Source organism: Ptiloglossa arizonensis, chromosome 3 (assembly GCF_051014685.1).
Source record: "Ptiloglossa arizonensis isolate GNS036 chromosome 3, iyPtiAriz1_principal, whole genome shotgun sequence".
Classification (NCBI taxonomy): Eukaryota; Metazoa; Arthropoda; class Insecta; order Hymenoptera; family Colletidae; genus Ptiloglossa; species Ptiloglossa arizonensis.
The window spans coordinates 13,638,172-13,659,588 of record NC_135050.1 but is presented as its reverse complement, the minus strand read 5'-3'; the positions used below and the strand labels follow the sequence as shown (position 1 = coordinate 13,659,588).

Sequence of the window (21,417 nt, the reverse complement as noted above, 5' to 3'; positions counted from 1 at the left end):
GTCGGGTTAACTTTTTATCGAAACCGACCTATCCGTGCTATATGCGTTATCTTCGTAGAATTCAATGTGAATAAGACACGCATTCAAGGAAACACAAATATAATATTTTACTTCTTCGGAGCGTTTTCTGTGCTCTTAAAAAGTAGAGTCATCCGATAAAAAGTTCTTGAACTTTTTTTTCATGCATATGTTTCGAATCGTATAAACTATTTATGACAATTAACGTCTTTTAAAGCTTGGTCGATGGCTTAATATCCTCGAAGAGTGCAATGCCTTTTTGTCACTTTCCAGAGTGGTTAATTTCTTCGCGACTGGATTCGGTCCAAAAATTGTCCTGTTTTTCGTATTTTTGATACTCCATAAACACATCCTCGACTATAAGATAAATAACGCGTATTTCGCGAATAGATGGATTTGGTTTTTCGATGGTCGCGCGTTAATCTCGCGCGATCTACTTCAAGTCTGCCGATGTTGTTCAATTTTGAAAAATGCAGTACTTGCGCGATTGTTCGTTCTTCCTGGTCTTGACAACGCGATAAGGAATAAAAAAAAAAAATGATAAAACTCGATACGTTTCGCTCATTGTCAGAAGAAACCGTTAAACCTAACAGGCGCGCGGTTGAATCAGATCTGACCGATACATCGTGCAAAGCACTCTCCAAACGCTCGTGGATTCTACCTTCGTAGAAATTAGCTCTGGCGAATACCGTTTCAAGGAGAAGCTTTTGTAAATATACGCAACTCTGTAGAATACGAAAGAATTTGTTACTCGATTCGAGTACTTCGCGTTCGATATTGCAAAGAACGGTGCTTTGGCTCGTGAAAGTTTCACGATACGGTTCGAATTTCGATACGAGGGTAGGTAGGTACGAACTGACGCGCAGCAATTGTCGAAATGTGTTATAAGATAAAAATATATTTATTCGTCGCAGACGTTGTTCGGTTTGATGCTTAAATTTCGTTTGGAAGACACGACGCAACGAAGAACAGAACTTCATCGAATCTTTACGATCGGATTCGAGCGCCAAAACGAGGATAGATAGATACGAATTGACGCGCAGCAATCGTTAAAACGAACAAACAAACGTTAGCGTACCTGTTGTACGATAAAAATGTTTGTATTCGTTTCACGTGTTCTTCTTTGGTTTATACTCTCGGAAAACAAGACGCCCACGAACGAAACTTCGGCTCGTCAAAGATTCACGATCCGAGTTTCGAAACTCGGATAGGTACAAACTAACACGTAGCAACGTAGCAATCGTCGAAGGGAACGGAAAAGTGTTAACAAATGCGTTTCGAGGTAAAAAGATTGTTATTTGTTACACGTGTACTTCGGTGGTTTATTCTCTCGGAAAAGAAGACGCCCACGAACGAAACTTCGGCTCGTCAAAGATTCACGATCCGAGTTTCGAAACTCGGATGGGCGTAAATACGAACCGGCGCGCAACAATCGTCGGAAATAAAGAAAAAATTATCGGTAAACGCGTTTCGGGAGAAAAATATCTTTACTCGAGTCGCGGACGCAATCCTCCTCGATTCATTCTCTCGGAAGACACGACGCCCGTGAAAATTCGGCTCGTCGGAAGCTTCCGAGTCTCGAAAACTCGGTTGGCGCCCGTCGCGTTGCAACGACGTAAGAATCGGTGTGCATTTTTTACATCGTTTCGCAGGATTCCGAGTAAACGCGCATAAGGATCGACCGAGAGGCGAGCGGTATCTCGAAGGAACTGCGAGAAAAGAAAATCCAAAAGCGTGGGGATCTTGGGTTGGATAATTAAACGTTGGTTCGCGCGGAAACGCGCTTCCGCGGCTTTGGGGTCCGGTGCTCGGATTTCGAAATTAATCATCCGAGCTAGCCGTGAAATACCGCGGATACGGAGATCCAGCGAGAGGAGCGAGCGAGCGAGCGCGTACACGCGCGGCGTCGGCCGGAGATAAATAATTTCCACGCGAGCGGAGCCGCGGGGATAAATAATTTCCTCGCGCGTGCTTCGCAGGGAATCGAGGAAAAGGCGAGGAGGAGGAAGATATACGCGGTGCGTCCACGAGGGAGAGAACCTGCGGGCCTCTGGCTGCGATCGGTTGGCGGTTGTCGAGAGTCGCGCGATAACGCGATTGAAACATCCACGGTGAGCGCGGACAGCCGACTCGGGGCCCCGGAGAGTCACGTACGCGCGTTTTCGATTCGAGGCTTCGGGGACGTGGTACCGTTCGATTCCTCGCGTTAGACCGCTTCGATATCGGCCACCATCCCGGTCGGCCGACACACCGCGTTCCACGCGCGGGACTCGCACGATTCCCACCGCGCGTGCGCGTCAACGATTCGCCTTAAGTGTTCCCTCGTACGCGGCGAGCGCGAGCGCGAGCGCGAGCGCGCGCGCACGTGATCCACGCCGGAGATGCTGAAGATACGGATGCTGGATTACATCGGCGACACCGGGTGAGTGTTACCGCCGCGAGGCGTTACCGACACGCGTTTCGCGTTAACGCCTAGCTAAATTTCACAGTCCCGACCGATTCAAAGTAACGCGCCGGTGACATTCGCACCGAGCTTAGACGCCAGACGCGTTTATCGTCAGCGCGTCGCTTAACACGTTAAGCGCCATGCCTGTTTTCCCACCCTTTCCGTTTAGTGCGCGATATCCGATTTCTACACGAACTAAACAATTTCTGTGAATTACAATGCAGGAAAAGTAACAGTTGATACGATTTCAACGGACGAGTATAGAGAGTACGGTGTTGTTATTAGTTGTTTGTTATTGTTGCACGTAATCACCTGGTAATTACTTTTTTTATTCAATGGTGCGCCAGGTGGAAATGATTAGCGATCACTGTGTCAATTTTATACTGGTTAAATTTAGCGGATAAATTGTACATAACTATCCATGTAGAAATGTTCGAGTTGTTTGAATAGAAAATCTACTAGAAATTTATTGAAAGGTTATCGATCGTTATGTGTATTATTAGTGAAAAATTGCGATTGTTTACTTTTAGTCATACTTTATCGTTATTGTCTTTACTTAAGATTCTGTTTCTAATCATTTAGTTCGACATTGTTTAGTTGTTCATAACCGAATAATGCGAACTGCTACCGCACATTGTTCGGTAATTAGATGACCTATTTTGCTGAATATCCGTGTCTATAATAATGGGTAAATATCCGATTGAATAGCTGTCCATATTGTATTGATTTGTTCGCAACAACAATACGCGAGACAATTCATTAGACGGACAAAAATATCGCGACAATTTTTGATAATCATTGAGAAGGAAAATAATTTCCCTATCGATACAGAATATGGCAACGACCTATTGTATTTTTAAAATAAAAATATTCTATCAACTAATGGGTAGTTATTCATCGTATCGACATCCATCTTCTTACGATTGAAGTACCGATACGATTACGTATTAATTTCTTAGTTCCTGTATTTTAATTTATTTATTAGCATTTATCGAATGAATTCACTTCACTTCAGTGTATTATTGTGGATCTTTTCTAAATTGAATTATCATAAAATTCATCGTTAATCGATACACCGACTATTGAATTTTTTACAATGCATCGAAATTGTGTATACCAGTTACCGAGAAATATATTTGAAATTCATTTGTATTCTCCGATTTTACAGAATGAATTGGTATACAACTTCTACAATTTTATTCTAGACAGATTTTTCATTTATTCTATATTCGACCAAATTGGATTTTTTTCATTTCGAAATAAATTTTCATAGTATCTGCATCTGCTATTGAATTGCTGTCGAAATCCTGGTACATCTGTAAACGATTTCTCGCTCAAAATAAATAAAAAACGTAGAATGTAGTTTATTTCGTATCGAAGATAAAAACAAGGTTGGTTGTTGCATTTAATAAAAATACACAGTGTATAATTTCTTTTAAAGTTCCTGTTGAATACGATTTTCTACTTTTTCGTTTTCGTGTCCTCGATTCATTTTGTTCAATTTGCTACCATTGTACCTTTAAGATGAGATTTTTCAGGAATTATTTTAAACCACGAACCATCTAGAAATGGTTTCCCTTTAACTGTGTCTATACTTTTTGAACATTCATTTTTCATATCGGCTATATCTTTCATTGGCCTATATTCTGTTTTATTTGATTCACTGAAATCGTTCACAATTACTTGGCACGTTGTAAATATCGACCAGTCACTTAAACTGTTAAACAAGGATATTCGGTAATTAACCCGTTAAAGCAGAACCATACGTTATATGCTCGCTGCTGTCTACCGGGAAACTGAAAGGTAGAAAATTTTATGATCCGTTTCGTCTGTTTGCTTGTAAATATGTTCCGACGTGGTAGGTTAAATCTATACCGATTTAGTTACAATATTCTCTCGCTTGTTTGAAATCGTGCTAATTAAAGTACAGTAACACAGTGCTTGCACCATACAATCAGTAATTACGGAGCAGGATGTTTAAACATCAAGAAATAATTAAAAAATTATCGACAAATAATAACAATAATAATTATTTCGGGAAAAAATAGTTAAATGAAAGATAGTTTCTCGAAGAATTAAATCATCAAAATTGGTAACTACATATTTCTTTAAACAATATTTTGAATTTAGATGAAATAAAAAAATCGATTCGATTTATTACTCGATATCGTAAAATAATTTCCAGCTCTGCTTGTATCAATAATCGATACAAATTTTTTCTTACAAGCGTTTTTATACGCTGCTCAAAACGATTAACGCGTGAACAATAAATTGCTCGATACATTAAAATCTTCAGCATTCTAGATAATACTATATATGTATCGGTTAGACATTCGTTAAAATTATTACTATATTAAACACGACATTTTTTTGTGTTATTGAAATATCATTGAAATACTGTTCATTATTCCCGTTGTCTTTGATCACTTCTGCCGTGCTTCTTAAAGTATAAACGAGTAAATTATTATCGGGAAAGCATTATGTAAATACAAAATAAATGTCATCTTTGAATTATTTTCTACCGGAAGAAATTTCAATACGTTTCTGTGCGCGTTTCTTTTGAGATAATGTTAACCAAAGCGTGCATGTAAAATTGCATTTTTACCTTTGTATGACTTTGCGAGCGTTCCTGGTGACTGATTCAAAGATCAGTCGCAAAATGACGACGAGTCGAAGCATGAATTCTTCGTTTCGGATCGATCAGTATGTGCAATAACGTTCGTTCGCACTACAGGTAATTATTTTGTGCTAATAAAGATGTCCGACAGTTGATCTAGAGCAAATTTGAAATCCTAGAAAACTTTAAGAAGCGGCGCGATATCAACTATTTTCACTCTTTGTTTATTTCACCTGTTTTAATTGCTACCAATGGACGTCACATATCGTTATAATGGATTCGAGTAGATGTAGATTTTAAATTCATCGACGCATTACGAATTTTGAACACATTCGCCGTCATGTCGGTCATCGATGACCGACTTTGAATTTTTCATTCGTGTCACGTCAGTTACCAGTGACACTGTTAACTTCAGACGTACCAAATACATTCGATCGTAAAGGTCTATGATTCATAGCAAAACATAACACGAAATATCAAAATGCACTAATAATAAACAGTAATAGACGTTCTTATCGTCTGTCCCAACAGTTGTCGAATAACGATACTCGTACGTTATATAATATTTCGCAAAGTTTTTGGAAATTTACGATTTTGAATCGTTTTATTGTAATCCATGACAATTGTCCAGAGATTGAGTGTAACATTGATTCCTAAATCGTAAGGTATTTATGATGTTATAAATGATGAAAAACCAATATTTCGCAATGGAACTTTATTTCTCCTGAAGAAGACTTCTCTTGATCGAAACATGAAGAAATTAGTTATTATTGTTATTGGAAAAAATGTTAGCTCGTACAAAGGCGATGAAACTGGTGCACAAAGATAACGGAGAAGGTTTTTACAAACGTTTGAACCATTTGATCTTGTTCCCGAGTTAAAAGTATTTTTATATTTCGATCGTTCTCGTTACAAATTCTACCAGCGTGGAATTATCACAGAAGCTTCTTCTCAAAGAAAATACTCCAAATGATCGCCTCGGGCTTTAATACAAGTTCCTGAAAGTCTTCTCATTGATCTCCCGATATGTTCGAAAATGTCGTGTACTGTTCTCATTCGTAGACAACCCATCTTCGATACCCTGGAGAAGTTCAACGTTATCTATCGTTCTACTGTAATCAAAGTTCAGCTTGTTTCATTTACAGAGGTCTTACAAAAACAGCGTTGTAATTAGCAAGATCATTAACCGCATATCCTTCGTTTTTGCATTTCTATAGCCTGTTACTATCGAACATAACTTTTAATTATAGCTACTCTTGTCCAGAAAATTATATGAAATGATTCATAAAATATTATAAAAGTGTAAACAATCAGTAAGATCGTATATAGACCAATTCACATTTTTATTCGCGGAAGAAACTATATATTATATTCAAGTAATTATATATTCTCCTTCGTTATCGACGGACTTTAAAATAATGTTAATGTCGTTGAGTATGATTTATAATAACAAGTACACCGATGAACTATCGAACATTTCCACTTTTCGTACAAATTTCGAGGACTTCCTTAACTCGTACGGTCTACACTTATTCCGCGCTTCACGTGGACGAACTGCAGCAGTGACTCAGTGGTCTTTTACAACATTTCGCCTCAATGCGAAAGATCACTGAGTCACTGTCCGCAAGATGAGAGTAATTTTACAGTTATAACCGTAATATTTTTCATTTGGCACGTATAAACAGAAACTATCATCGAAAATTGTCCCAGATCCAAAGTAGTGTTTCGGTCCAAATTGTTACAAATCTGAATCGTAGGACTTGATAAATTAAATATGGAAAATTGACGCGATAAATAACGTGTTAGACGCTAACGATATGCAATGTTGGCGTTTCTATTGTTGCACACACACAAAAATTGCTACACTCCTTCCATAACACTGTTTTCACATACCAGGTCTCCGAAAAATTGGACAACCCTCGTGTAGCACGGAATGCATTCCACCGATTTGTATCAGTCCTAGATTCCGCTTAACACGGTTTAAAGACAACACGGAACGAATTAACCGTGTTATTGGAGGGTCGAGTGTACTCGCTTCAACTTAAGACACCTCTTCCTTGTGCAAATACAGTTTTTCAGCGCAAGTAGGTTCTTTTTCATTCCTTCTCCGCCTGCACAAATTTAATTAGACATGCGAGGACGCGTAACACCTTGTTATTCTCTCGAGAATTGCGCGGTGCAATACTAATTGGCGTTTCTTAAACAATTTTGCATTTAATTCTGGAAGTTGTTCGCAATGGACATCTACATTTATCGTTTCATTAGGTTTCGATCGATTCAAAACGAACGATTTATCCTGTGCAACGGATAGGAATATTATCTTTTAATCGTTATTTGTCCATAGTCTTTCCACTGCAACATTACACTGTGTTACTATGTGGCTAAGAAACAGTTTCTGTTCGTAATGGGTTAGTAGAGAGACGCAGATGTTAACTAGAACTTGATGATTGTCCACGAGTGATTCATAGTCATCTTCCAATTTCGAATATCTTTTTCAGTTTCTTTGGCTACACAGGGTTCTCTAAAACGACTCTTCTCGCAGTCTCATCCGTTATTAGTCATGATTCTGCATTCACGAGACTAGTCGGAGCGTTATTGTCGAACACGAGCGGACATCCGGAGTGAGTCTCGTCCTCTATTCCGCTTTGTGCATTTTTAAGTTGTCCAAACCGCTCGTGACCGGTCACTTGCAACATTTTTATTGCGAACGAGCGTTTAGTTTTACCGATGCACCGGTTGCGTTCTCATCGCGCAAGAAAAATCATACGGAACGTGTTGTTCGTACCGAACATTACTTTCTATTTGTTAGAACGTTCAAAGTACGTTGTATCTCTATGAAAGTTAGCGGTAAACTGGCAGATTTAATGCACTTTTCGCTAAAAATACCGGGGGTCGCGTAAACACATAACTCTAAATAAAGAATAATGCAGAACTTCGTAACATTACGCACTGATTTATAGACCGACCCGATATATATATATACAGCATTGGTAGCAAACAGCTGAATGGAACCACTTAGGTTCGCTTGGTTCGCAACAGGAATGATTGAAATGCAAAACTACCTCTAACTCGGAACAAGGTCAAATAAGACAAATGTTTACACGAACTTTTTTCATTATTTTTCCGTGCTAAATTTACTCCTGAAGTTATCTATAGATGTTTTTATACACACTGCGTATTTATGGTACAAACTGTACAGGCGTGAAGCGTTCGTCGAAATAAACGAGAAAATATTGGTGAATATTTTGCGAGATAAAAATATTTTTACTCGTTACGAGTGTTTCTCCTTTTTTTAATAATTGCTTTATTTCTTTTGGAAGATTAATACGTACAGTAACGTACTCAATTGCAAGGTATATCGTAGCACGATCCATCAATTTTCCTACACTAGGATTACACGACAAAATGGATGTCGAATAGTTTTGGGTGCAATTTACATTGTAATGTGATTAGTTCTGGCATGTAACTGACTCGGTGGATGGCCCGGGGCGTCATACAAGGTGTTGGATACACCTTCCGCTCATTTGAATATACAGCGAAACGTTGAGTTACGCGGGCTCATGGATACGTTGTTGAACTCCCCCTTATGTCCTTTACATATGTTGTATATGTCGATGCACTTTCATGTAGCATACAATTTCTCTTTTCACAAAGGGATGCTTTCGTGGAATCATACGAATTCTTTTGACTCTAATTAACTTTTGAAATTAAAATTGTACACACGTATGTTGTATCCGTGTGTTTAGATATTGTATACAATTTTCCTTTTCACAAAGTGATGTTTTCGTAGAATGATACAAATTCCTTTGACTTTAATTAACTTTTGAAATTAAAATTGTACACACGTATGTTGTATATGTATATTTAGATATTGTATACATTTTCATTTCTCACAATTTCTTTTTTCGCAAAGGAATGTTTTCGTAAAATCATACGAATCTCTTTGACTTTAATTAACTTTTGAAATTAAGATCGTGCACCAACTTGTGAAGAGAAAAAAGATCAAATCTAGGAGAAATTGCACGTCAGTCATTTTAGTCAGCCTTCGTAAGGTCTGCGACAGAGCTAAGATTAATCAACACTGTCCACATTCCATTTATTCGTAGTATTAAAAAAGACAAATTTTTTCTTAACACAGGGCCGATCTTTCTTTCTCCCTACGATATATCGTATTTGTACAATTCGATTTATTGTGTAGAGTAGCCTACGAATGTATGGAAACGCTTGTAATTAAAACCAATAACGAGCAAGACTTGCAAGTTACATCAAAGTGTCCAGAATACTGTCATAATTAAAAATTTTATTTTAGTTAAATTGTAAAAAAAAGACTACGGTAACGTATTTTTGAAACGTTTATTCGGAACGTGAATGGTTCAATAATATCCGCACTATCTTTTAATAATTAATTGGATCACCTTTGTCTCAAAAACTGGTCTTCGTACCATTAGAGTCATTTTTTGATTTTCCTATGTAGTTCGGCCTCATTTTCGTCATGCCTGTAATATAAAATGTGCAAGGTGATTGAATTGTTCAAGGTACACCGTCTTGCGAGCGTCTTGAATCTCGGACTTTCAGGAAGTGAAAGTAATTTTAAATTTCTTACATGACGATACAGTTTTAATTTTCTCTTTCGAAGAAGAAAAGAAAGGCAGTCGTTCGATGAAATTGCCAATACGAAGATTAAAAATCATGTTCCAGGAAAAGAAAAGAATTTCGAATTACCAATTAGGTGATATTTTATCGTCAATAGGACGCGGTTCCTAAAAGGAAAGTGAATTGCCGTTGAAATGGAGGCGACCAAAGGGATGGAATGCAATTTACGATTGGAATGAACATTTTTTGTTTTAAAATTCTGATACCGGAGAAATTGCCTCGAAATATACGATGTACTTTTGGGGAACAAATCAAAGGATACGTTTAAAGACAAAATCGACCACAGTGGGAACAGGTTTCTTGAAATTTTCGAGATAAGATCGACTCGAAAGTAACGAAATATCTCATCCGTCGGTATCTGGATATTTTCCAGCGTTTCTTTTGTGTAAAGTTTACCGTCTCCCGGGTTTCACGGTTACCGTGTTCGCGCGAAACGTGATTTACTTAACCTTCGAGCAATTAAGTAGACGAACAGAAATGGTCGCATACTTCGGTGCCTTAATTTTCACGGTGCTAAACTTCTTTTTTTTTCGTCGCGAGCTTTTAAGAACAGACCGGGTATTTGCATCTGAAATGAAATTATGATTGGGAGGCCCATTTTACTCGTCTCACAGTCGACCACTAGAAATGCATCGCCCGGAATACTAATGAACACGCTCGAGAACAAGACCGATATTCTTTTCCACTTTGGATATAATGACGGCTCTCGAGCGCACTTAACGTAGATAAAATTTAAGACGGAATTAGAACGAGCCGGAACCTCCGGTTTCGTCGAGGGTTCCTATTCGTAACAGCCAGGTAATCTCGAATCTGAAAAAAGTTCAGTCGGCACGCGCTACTTAAAACCACAATTACCTCTTTACCGACGAAATATTCGTCAACCGCTATTTAATTACACGTGCACCGCGTGATCGTCCAACTTTCCGTTTCGTTGAATTATACTTCGAAAATAGTATCCGGTCGACAAACTTGAACGGTGCAGGAACTATTACACAGATCTCGTGTCACTTTCGCTGAGCGACCTGTTAGAATCTTGTAATCGATAAACGACGTATATAGGTAAAATACGGTAATGGAATAACGATAATTGCCAATACGAGTATAATTTGAACAATTTCATATTTAAACGTAGAAAGACGAATCGTACCCACTGAAGATCAAATTACAAAATTATTTATTCCTGTTCCTAGGTAGACACGCTGTTAATCCACTTAACTGTAGCGTTGCAATAATTGTTAAAATTATATTTATGGTGGTTTATTCGCAATTACGGGATCACGTTTCTAGAAAATACACGAGAGTAAATGAAACGTCAGACTCGAAGGAAATACCGCGTACTTACCGCGGTAATGCTCCTACTGAATATCCAGCTTGCAGGGTACGTCGGGGCTTTTGAGGTATTAAATACTTACCTCGCTAAACAATTGTCGCGCGTTTGATTAATATTTTATTACCCACTTCAAAGGACGAAAGAAGCGCCGGTTGGGTAACTGATGTACAAATAAACGAGCTAGAACCCGTTATCGATTACAACGAATATAATTATTAGCAGAGTCGATAAGTTGGAGCTGTACAGTTTTTTACAGTGATGGAATAAAATTGTGTTTCGTTAATGGTACTGCAACGTCTATTTCTTTCGCGTTGTAGGCATTGAAAGTTGAGAATTTGCGTAACAATTTCAGTATTTAAATAAACTGTGGTCACTATTATTAATTGATCGCTAATTGAGTTAATTGAGCTGCTGTTTGACTTATTTCTTGAGATCTTCCACTTCTCAAACGATTTTAACAGTACCATTTACATAATCGTCGTTACCGCACACCGATTCGCTTTAAACGCATTTGTTATTTCCACTTCTCCTTTCCTCCCATTTAAAACATTTTAATTACACGTTACTTCGCTGTTTCCGGTTGCTGATGACTGCTGGACATTATACAAGTATTCAATAACGAAACATTTTAATTATAACAAACTGTACATATCGTGTACGCGTAACCGTTATCTCGAATTTGATATTCACCCCCAAAACGATTAGTTTGGTTGTTTCCGTTATTTCTCTCGGTTGTGATTATAAATATTTGAATTGCAATTAATTTTGCAATTACACCGTAATTGTGGCGTCGAATGTCTCGCGCGAAACTCTGTCAAAATATTTATATCGCATAATATTTATAATACATTATAATAGTTACGATACTTGAAAATTGCAATGGTTATACATTTTTAAGTTACCTTAGAAAAATCTAAACTTTATTCTATTCGCTCGACTTTCGTCCGGAGTGGTTGGTTCGCTTTGCATCGTTCGATGTTAAAGTCAGTGATTTCCACGATGCATTCGGAACGATTTCTAATACGCGTCGGTTTGTTTCTTAGCTTCGATCGGTAAGTGTGCACCTCGTAATTCGAAAACTTTCGGTGCGGTTGACTTTTACTCGCGAGCCACCGTGTACCGTCGTTTAAAATCAATTAGCGCTAGTTCCGTCGACCTGGTTTAGGAGCGTAATTTTCCAATGGAACTCAATGGAATAGTCGAAGCGTCGAGCCGCGGGAATACGTTTCTAATTTCCTGTTTATTCGTCGTGAGTTACACCGTCAATTTGTCCGCGATGTAATAACGAGGCGGCTTGTGGGTGCAAAACGTTGGCAAATTGATCTAACGAGGTCGTCAAAGCTCGAACAGGAAGGCAGAGAGGCGTCACAAGGTTTCACTCGGTGAAATTTTTCCGAGCACCAAGAACGGGAGCACTCGCGTCGTGCAGCGTGTCTTTAGAACCGCATTGAATTACAGACAGCTGAAAAGTTCGTTGACGCAACTCGAAGGAATATAATAATACTCGACGTTCGGGTAATGAAGAAAGTAATAAACGTAGATCCGTTCGCTCTCTAAAATCTCTAAGATAAATAAACGGTACGCCTCGCTTAACGTGTATCCGAGAACACAGTGATCGAATAAGTAGCTTCAACAACCGTGGTTCATTACCTCGTGAAACACGTTTCGATCCTCTTTAATACGATTGAACAAAGAATAGAATAATTCGAACGTGAAGTATGAAAATAGTAGATAAGAATACGTAACGAAAGTAGAGTATAGAAACGTACTTAACTTTTGATAATAAAAGTGGAATGGTGAGTTTTTATGCACTCAACCGTGGCGAGGTGAGTTCATTAATTGCGATTAATATATTCGTGTCGTAGTTGCGAGCTAAAGAAACGAAAGTAAGAAAATTATTTATTCTGTAAGTAAATATTGCATTTCAGATAGTTATTGTTGCAGATATACGACACGTATTGTAAAATTCGATATATAGTAATTTCGTTACGGGAAGTATATTTTATTAAATTTTCCAAGTCTCCAAGTGCATTCATTGTACGTAGTTCTATTGCGTGTAACCGTGCGCGTGTAAAAGATGACGACAACGCTGGAAAATGTTAATAATGCATCGCGTATTTTACATCTCTAATCGATACAGAATCTTGGAAAAAATTTGATTCGAAGAGTGAAAGGTAAACAATTTTTACGATCTCTCGTATCGTATTATTTGTTTTACATTACGGTTGACACGAAAGCTGTAAGAGATTGAATTCCGCGTCTTTCGACTTTTTCCTCGATGAGAATTATACTAAGAGGTGGTGAGTGCACTCGAGTAAAGTGCTCGTTTCTTCGATGAAAATCATATTCAGAAAGTGTTCCTAAACGTTACATCCGGCGTTTCGTTTTAATGAAATGAATTACTTTTACGGTCGCGCGAAAACGGTGCAGAGATTATAACGTGCAACACTTTCTATTCGCTCTAATGACAATAAAGTTACTCTCTCGTAAAAGTATTAAGAGTCGTAATCGTACAATTAAGAGCTTCCGTTCGAAATTATGTTGCAAAAATTCCATTCCCCGCAAGTTCGTACTTTTCATAAATAAAAGATCTTGTCGTGGAAAATTATTACGTCGAGTGTTGGCGTAAATGTTGGACGGACTTGTTCTGGATAGTATTTGAAAAATGCTACGATATTCGAACGAAACCAGGATGCGTTTCGCGGTATGCACGCTGCGCCGGTGCACACAGTTCCTTTTGTTCGGACATATATTCTCGAATCGCGCGTGAATATCGCCCGCGTAAAAATTTCGCTTCTCGACGAGCACTTTGTTGCGTTGGCTTTTCAATAAAGTAGGCGCGGGCTTTTAGAGTGTGGTTTTGCGGACGCATTCTGCCTGCATCAACTACGTTCGACGATTACAGACTCGCAAATTCGATCGCGCATCCTGGTAGACTGTGTCGTTGCGAATATGCGCTTCGACGGGACTAGCATTCTGCTGAAATTACCAAATGGGATATGAGACCGCAGAAATCCTGCTAGTGATTTCTCTAGAAAGTAAAGTATAATATTATAGAATGCTCTGGAGATTAGGGCCTGGGTTATTCGAGTATTTTATAAGTACTCGAGTGCTACGAATAAACTTGGAATAGTTGAGTATTCAAATATTTGTACACTCGATTATCGTTGCTCGAATATTTGTGTACTCGTATATTACATTTAAATGTAGATTTAATTACGTACTTGACGTTACATTTAAATATAGAGAGTACAGGGACGAGAAAATAATACTTTAACATTCTTGCGTTGAAAAAACATCTTGGTTTCGTATTATTGATTAAAATTCCGCTTGAAAATAGTTATGGACTCCCTAAGTCGATTAGTAATTTACTACGTTTACGTAGTAATGGCTACGTCACCTCTAAGGGAATGACAATTGAACGGGTGTAAATATTCTGCCTCCCTTGAAACTCTTCAATTTTCACTTGTCGTTCAAAATTAATCACTGTCTATACTTTTGTACAATTTTTAAAAACGAAGTAGAGAAAAGGGGTATATATAAATTCGTTTTTCACTTTAATTTTGATCCTCTTAAAAAACATTACGGAGCTTACACGATATACGAAATATGTATTATACGTGCATATTTATTTTTACAGTACAGTAACATACATTTGTTTTTTCTTTTACATTTTTCTTTTCTCAAGTACATATCGTTCCAGTTACTTCACCACTGTCTCCAAACATGGTTTCTGACTTTTACGACGTATAAGTATTTTTCTTTCTTTCGAGATACTGCGGTATTTCCTGTCAAGTTGTCACAAACACCGTATCCCACTCGCTCTGAGCATTGCTTCGCCTCGGTCTCGAGTTTGAGCTAACTTGAAACTTTTTATCGTGTTTGCATATTAGGAATATCGTAGCAATATTTTATTTGGCATTCCCAAGTTACGTAAAACATAGCTTTCGTAAGGAGTTCTGGAACGTATAGTTTACGTAAGTCGAGTATTAACCATATTTTTCAAATATCATAGAAATCTACTTATTGCAAAAAGTCGAGACTGATCGAGAGGATAAATTTGACGAATAATTGTATTTATTTGCCGAACATTATAATCACTTTGCATATTACAATTTTTCCAAAGTTGAAAAGTTAATGAATAGGATATACAAAATCCCGTAAACGGTTAAGCAACGATAAAGTGCTCTTGACATTTTCCGCTATTGTTAATCAACCAATTGTATTGCTCCACGATGAAACTGACAGCTTTTTAATCGAGAACGAAATACGCCCAAAGCTATTAGTTGTTCCTTGCCATTAGTCGTATTTTAATAACAAGACCGCGCTCTCGATGCGTAGGTTGGTCTGTTACTATATTCGTCGTCGTTTATCGAGTGAGTCACTATTGAAATATAATTAAGGTGTATTCATGATTATTAATTCATTCGTTATATATTCAGACTGTCATTCGTTACGTATTCAAACTACCGCTCGAACTTTACATGGACTGGGTTTAACTCCATTGGCGTGCGTTGTAAGACTTGGAACATTTTTTCGTGACAAATACAAATTCATTTAATTTCGAAAGTTACGAATTCCGCGAAGACCTAAACACCGTGGGGAATAATTTTGTAAATGAAATATTTATTCCACAAAAAACAATTAAATACTGAAATACAAAAATATTACATTCGTGTGGAGTAATTTCAAGTATCGATAAATGTAAAAGTATTTACAAAAACAGATAAAAAATTAATACAATATATCTATCGATAGGTATAATTTTCGATGTATTGTGTTACCAACGCTAGTGAGACTTTCTTCTCTCGCGAAGAGGGTTGTTTGTGAAAATTAAAATTGTACTGAAAATAACCCAGCAGTTTTAAGAAACACATGCTAAATTGGCCGAATGTGGAATATTTTGTGAAGTAAAGACGACGTTATTCCTTACAATGAATAACGTAACCTCGATAGATTTCCATTAGAAACACGAGTATGTTGAAGAGGTCTCCACGAAGGTGTGCCTTAAAAAAAGTCGAGAAGTCCGTTTGCGAAACTTCAAATTACTTATCGGTGGTCGATCGCGAATGAATGCGTGCGAAGTATCAGGCTGGATGCTTCTTCCTTTCTCCCTTTATTCTGTTCACCTTTTCCCCGTTTCCCGTTCTGTAGCCTTTAGGCATATGGACACGATGGTATTTGTGGAAACGATACTTCGCAGGCAAGGTTGTCCGGTTCGTATAAGTACGTTAGGTACTACCTACGTTTATATATACGTAGGTGTATAGAACGTTTCAAAGCGGGGGGACCAGTGACGGCAGACAACTTTATCGTTTTGTAAATTTTAGAACCACGAGCGAATATATTACAACAATTGGGAAACACAAGTATGTCGTAAAAATTTATGTAGACGAATACGTCACGACACTTGATTTATATACGTAAATATATCGTAACAATTTGGATGTAAACTTACTTTCCGGAAATAAAAATAATTTTCTCAAATATTGGTCCTTGCAAGCGATTTATTATCGATATTAGAAAATTATTTCTAATTTTACAAAACAAGCTAGGATCGAAATTATTATTGAAACGTCATTTGCAAATACCAATATACGAAAATTGAATTCAACGTTACGTTTCTATTGTAAAAATGTTACTTTACATCGGACTGATATATTTACGTACCTTTAATTGCCACTTGCGCGTAAACTCTAAGCGTTATATCGTGAAGATGTAATGCGATTACATAATTTATGAATATTTTAAACTTTGCATTAACTGTTAATATTTAAAGACCAAATTACTATCTTGTTAGTATTGTAGGAATGCTACGCAATGGATGTACATATATTGAATAAATAGAGTGTCTGGTAGAACTGGTAATTAAGGATTAACACAAGACACTTATTACCTATCGTGTACCTAGCAGGCTAACTTTATCTTTAATTATGAGTTTTATTCTCCTTACTTTTCCTGTCTTTGGTTATATTAAACTCTCATAAATCTTGGTGCTAGTAATTTGAATTGTATAGCTGTTTTACAACTAGAAAAATGTATACTTATCATGATGAATAAGGACATCGTTACTACTAATTGAATTTCATGCTCCTTTATCAGTTCAAACGGTTGCAATACATTGTATTACGAAGACGTTACCGCTAAGTATTAATTATTCATTTTCATCTTATAAGTATATACTATATATATTATCCTTCGTGCTAACAGAAAATAGTAATTAAACAGTAACATCCGGTGACACATATTCAATGGTCCAATGGATTTTGTTGAATTTAAATTAAGGAAGAATAATTTAATTTATACATACAGGAACCCTATGAAAATGAACGTATGTTTTTCCACTTTGAAATTACATAAAGCTGAGTAATATTTGCACACAGAATGAAGTATGTAATGGAAATAAAAGAGTAGAGAAGAACGTGTGAAATATTTTTTTCTTGTCTAGGCTTGAACGAGGGAAATATTAGTAAAATTCGGAGTAATAAATGGAGTACTTGTATTTTTTGCGAAGGAACGTATACTTTCAATATACATATTTCTGGTATATTAAAAAGTAATTTTTTTCTGAATTTTATTTACAATAAATTACATAATTACATATTTCGTCTAAAGAAACATATAATTGGAAGGAGAAAATACTGTTTTATCGTTGCACCGAAGAATACAATTTATCGAATAAGAAAATATTATTAAAAAAAAAAACTATTTTCCTATTTGTTTCTTCTGTTTTTGGTGCAGAAAATAAAACGGCAACGAGTTACACGTGTACGAAACATAATTTCACATCCGACATTTCTATCGAACGACGAACGTTGCTTTACAACTTATGAGTGCCGAATAATTTACTTATGAACGTGACAAAATAGTAATACATTGCTTTCCGTCAATAAATCCAGTTGAAGCAATCATTATCGTATTTACAAAAGGTAAGTTTTGTAAAGAGGTGCTTGCTTTGACTGCACTTGCATCATTTTATTTATAAAAAGTTCGTTTCGTTAAAAGGTGCTCGCTTTGACCAAGCTTCCGAATATTCATTTTAATTTGACAAACGACACGTGTAAATACTTTATACTCCTTTCTCGTGTCCATCCCCTTGAATGTTCGAAACGGCGTATTAAATTGCTCGACGAAACGAAATACAAATTAAATTTCTTTTAATTCCTTTTAATCTTTCGTTCTTTAGCCCGAGTTTAATGATAGAGGGTCGTTTCTCAGGGAAACTGAAGTTCCTAACTAACTAAACCTTCGAGCGCCATTTAATAGCCCTACCGGAAACTGCTAAGTAATCTCTTGTTACCATATTGAATAAGGTCTTTTGATCGATCGACGCTCGCAGCAAGAATTCGCGAGGCAGACGTAATTTTATTGAAATAGATCGATTTACAACAAGGCGATACAGTTCTATTACCACGGACTGCGATCGGCCTTGCTCGTTATAATGAATGAATGTGTAATTGTCCGGCGTGGTTTGAGCGATACAGTTTCAATTGCGTCAATGAATGTGTCAGTGCCAATGATATTCGAAATGTAGTATGGCGCCCTTCCCATCTATATACCACAGATGGGCATTATTCAAATAACTTCGACCGAACATTATCCGCATAATTATTCGAGCGTAACTGTTTTAATCGAATCAATTTGTCCGGATAACACGTATTTTTCGTTCTTTACGATTGCATATTTATTCGAAGTTTAAAAGTTCGTTCAAATAACATAAACGGGTAAATTTTTATCTAGATAACGAATATACAAGTAACATTTTATTCGTTCTTACGGAGTGCAATATGTGTTAGTGTCTGTGTTCTATATAAGGCAGAGGATACATTTTGATTCTGAAAATCTTATAAATGTACAATAATTAATAGACTATAATGAATTATCTCGCTTATCGACATATGTTATCAATTACATAAACGTTTTTATTTTGAACAGTTATATTTTTGGGTATATCAAATTTTAATCGTCAATCGTCAATATATTGTTTCTCATTTACATTCTTGAATGTGTAGTGATTTAATGAGGTCGTATCTGGAAAGTAAGAAGAGTGAATCATTATTTCCCATTTGAATTCATCAATTTTTGACAAACAGTAAGTGCTAAATGAACAACCAATTACGATACAGGCGAGGTCACATCCACGCAAGACGTTCTCTGTTTGCTGGAATATGGAAGGAGTAACCCATTTCGAGCTGGTGGAGCTCAATCGATCGATCGATGTGGAAGTTTCTTATCAGTAACTGGAACGTTTGTGGTCAACACCGAACAACCAAACAGCCGAATTTGCTTAATAGAAAACTGGTTTTTCCATCGAAATAACGCTCGGTTACATATGTATGCCACATCAGATGCCGACAAAAACTGATTAAATCGGATGAAAATAAACGATTCATCGATTTAATATTTATTCAGGAATTTGCAAAACCATTTCGCTGGAAAGGACTTAAGAAATATTAATGCAGTTAGAAGATGTCTAATTGAATTCATCTCGTCGAAATAAAAAAATTGGTAAAAACAGGGATCAAGAACCGAACAATAAATAAATGGAAAAGTATTAGAGAAAACGAGGAACAATATATTTGTGATTAATGTAAATACACTGTTTCATTTTATCTATTTCGAAAGTGAAATATACTCTCATTACTCGTAGGTCCCATAGCATGACCTGATAATTATTATACACTTCCCTAGAGCCTCCAGAGAGCAACTAATGCTTCATTATTACAGTATCCAACGGCTCAAATGTAATGAATTAGTATTTTATTCGAATTTGGTAGGTAGTATTCAAAACTAATGTCTATTTCTCTTTGTTAGTCTGCGAATACGAAATTAGTTTAGAGTTAAATTAGTTTAAACATTTAGAGAGCTGCATTGCATCTTTTCTCCTAGTAACTTTTAAACTTAGAGAGTAGTAATAAATTTTATTTCTTGATTTTGTATGTTGCAGGTAAGGAACTTCAACAATTATTACTTTATTTTCTTCTTTAACAAATATTCGAGGGTTGCAACTGAAAGAACAGAAGATTCATTCAAGTAAGTAAACTCGATGAAAGTTGTTGTGTAATATAGTATACATCGCGCAAATATATTTATTTTTCATTATATCCTAAAGTCTTCTAAGTAATTTTTAATAACATTATCGACAATTGTGTGCACGTTAAAATTCTTATCGTGTGCGAGTAAAGCTAATTTTATACGTCAAGGGTTTTCTTATTTACGGTGATACGCAATTTAATATAACCATTACGGTTAACCATTTTGATCGTATTAAACCACTTCTTCGCTATAATATTTTCAGTAGTTGGTATTTACGTCTTTTATTTTTTAAATATTTAAATGTAGCCACGAAAATATATTAAAAAATTTTTGTCCTAAATTATTATGTTCCAACTTTTATCTTCAAAAGGAAGCACAAATAAAAAGAAAATTCGCAACGGTACAGAAAAATCGTGCAAAGATTCTTCGAATAGACATAATACACAGGTATCCGGTAAAATTGCACATTCACAAAGTTTGAGTAAAATTAGAAACGATGTTCAAAGGACTGACTATTCATCGTGTAGTATATCTTGAAGTATAATGATGACAAGCAAGCACAGAGACGGGAGGAAACATCTGAAAGGCTTCAGTTCTTTGTCGAAAAAACTGCACTTTATGTGCGCGCATGTAAAAGTATCTAAAGCTTTCTGGCAGTACTGTAGAAAGTGATTAGAATCGCAGTCATCTTCTTTCGGTATTATTACGTCGGTCGAAGTGTAGTAAAATTCTTGAGAATATATCCTTAAATTCGAGCCGAACACTCAAGAAAGTAACTAGTGCAAACATAACTTTTCACCACCCAAATTTTTGTTGGAGCAACATTGCTTTACCATCGACAATGTTCATTTATAATGTTTGTTTCTGATAATTCACTCAATCATACCAAAGACAAGAAAACGTAGTTTTAAAAGAAATTTTCATACATGACTGCTCGTTTACACTTTGGTTACTTTTTGCAAAAAATATAATAAAAATTTCAATATTTATAAAGCAATGAGAAACACAGAGAGAAAAGAATTGAATGCAATCGGTGTAGTATTATTTAAACATCTTCCTAAAATTTTTGTTAATAAAAAAATAGACATCTTAATTTATAGTTTCGTTTGTAAAATATATGTAAGAGCATTATAATACTGAAATATGAAATAAATAATTAGCCAGAATTGAAACTGTGTTTCTCGCTCGTTTTATATGTAGTAATTTTTTTTTCATATTTTCCAACTGAATATTTTCAATTTAACGAGCAATAAAAAAAAATCATCCTGCAAAGAGCTCTTTGCAATATGTACGTGAAATTTTTATAAAACGTTATAT

At 36.3% G+C, this 21,417-nt stretch overlaps 1 protein-coding gene across 2 annotated transcripts in view; it reads left to right on the top strand.

Annotated features, from left to right (window-relative positions):
* The window catches only part of LOC143143995 (rap1 GTPase-activating protein 1), a 263,449-nt gene that overhangs the window by 38,527 nt on the left and 203,505 nt on the right, over positions 1 to 21,417 (top strand). The window contains exon 2 of one of the 2 annotated variants that reach the window (XM_076305916.1): positions 1,671 to 2,440. The exons of the other annotated variant lie outside the window; for it this stretch is intronic. Within the exon in view, the coding sequence (XP_076162031.1) occupies positions 2,400 to 2,440 (41 nt within the window). The 5' untranslated portion in view covers positions 1,671 to 2,399. The remainder of the gene's footprint in view (positions 1 to 1,670; positions 2,441 to 21,417) is intronic. 2 annotated transcript variants of the gene reach the window in all.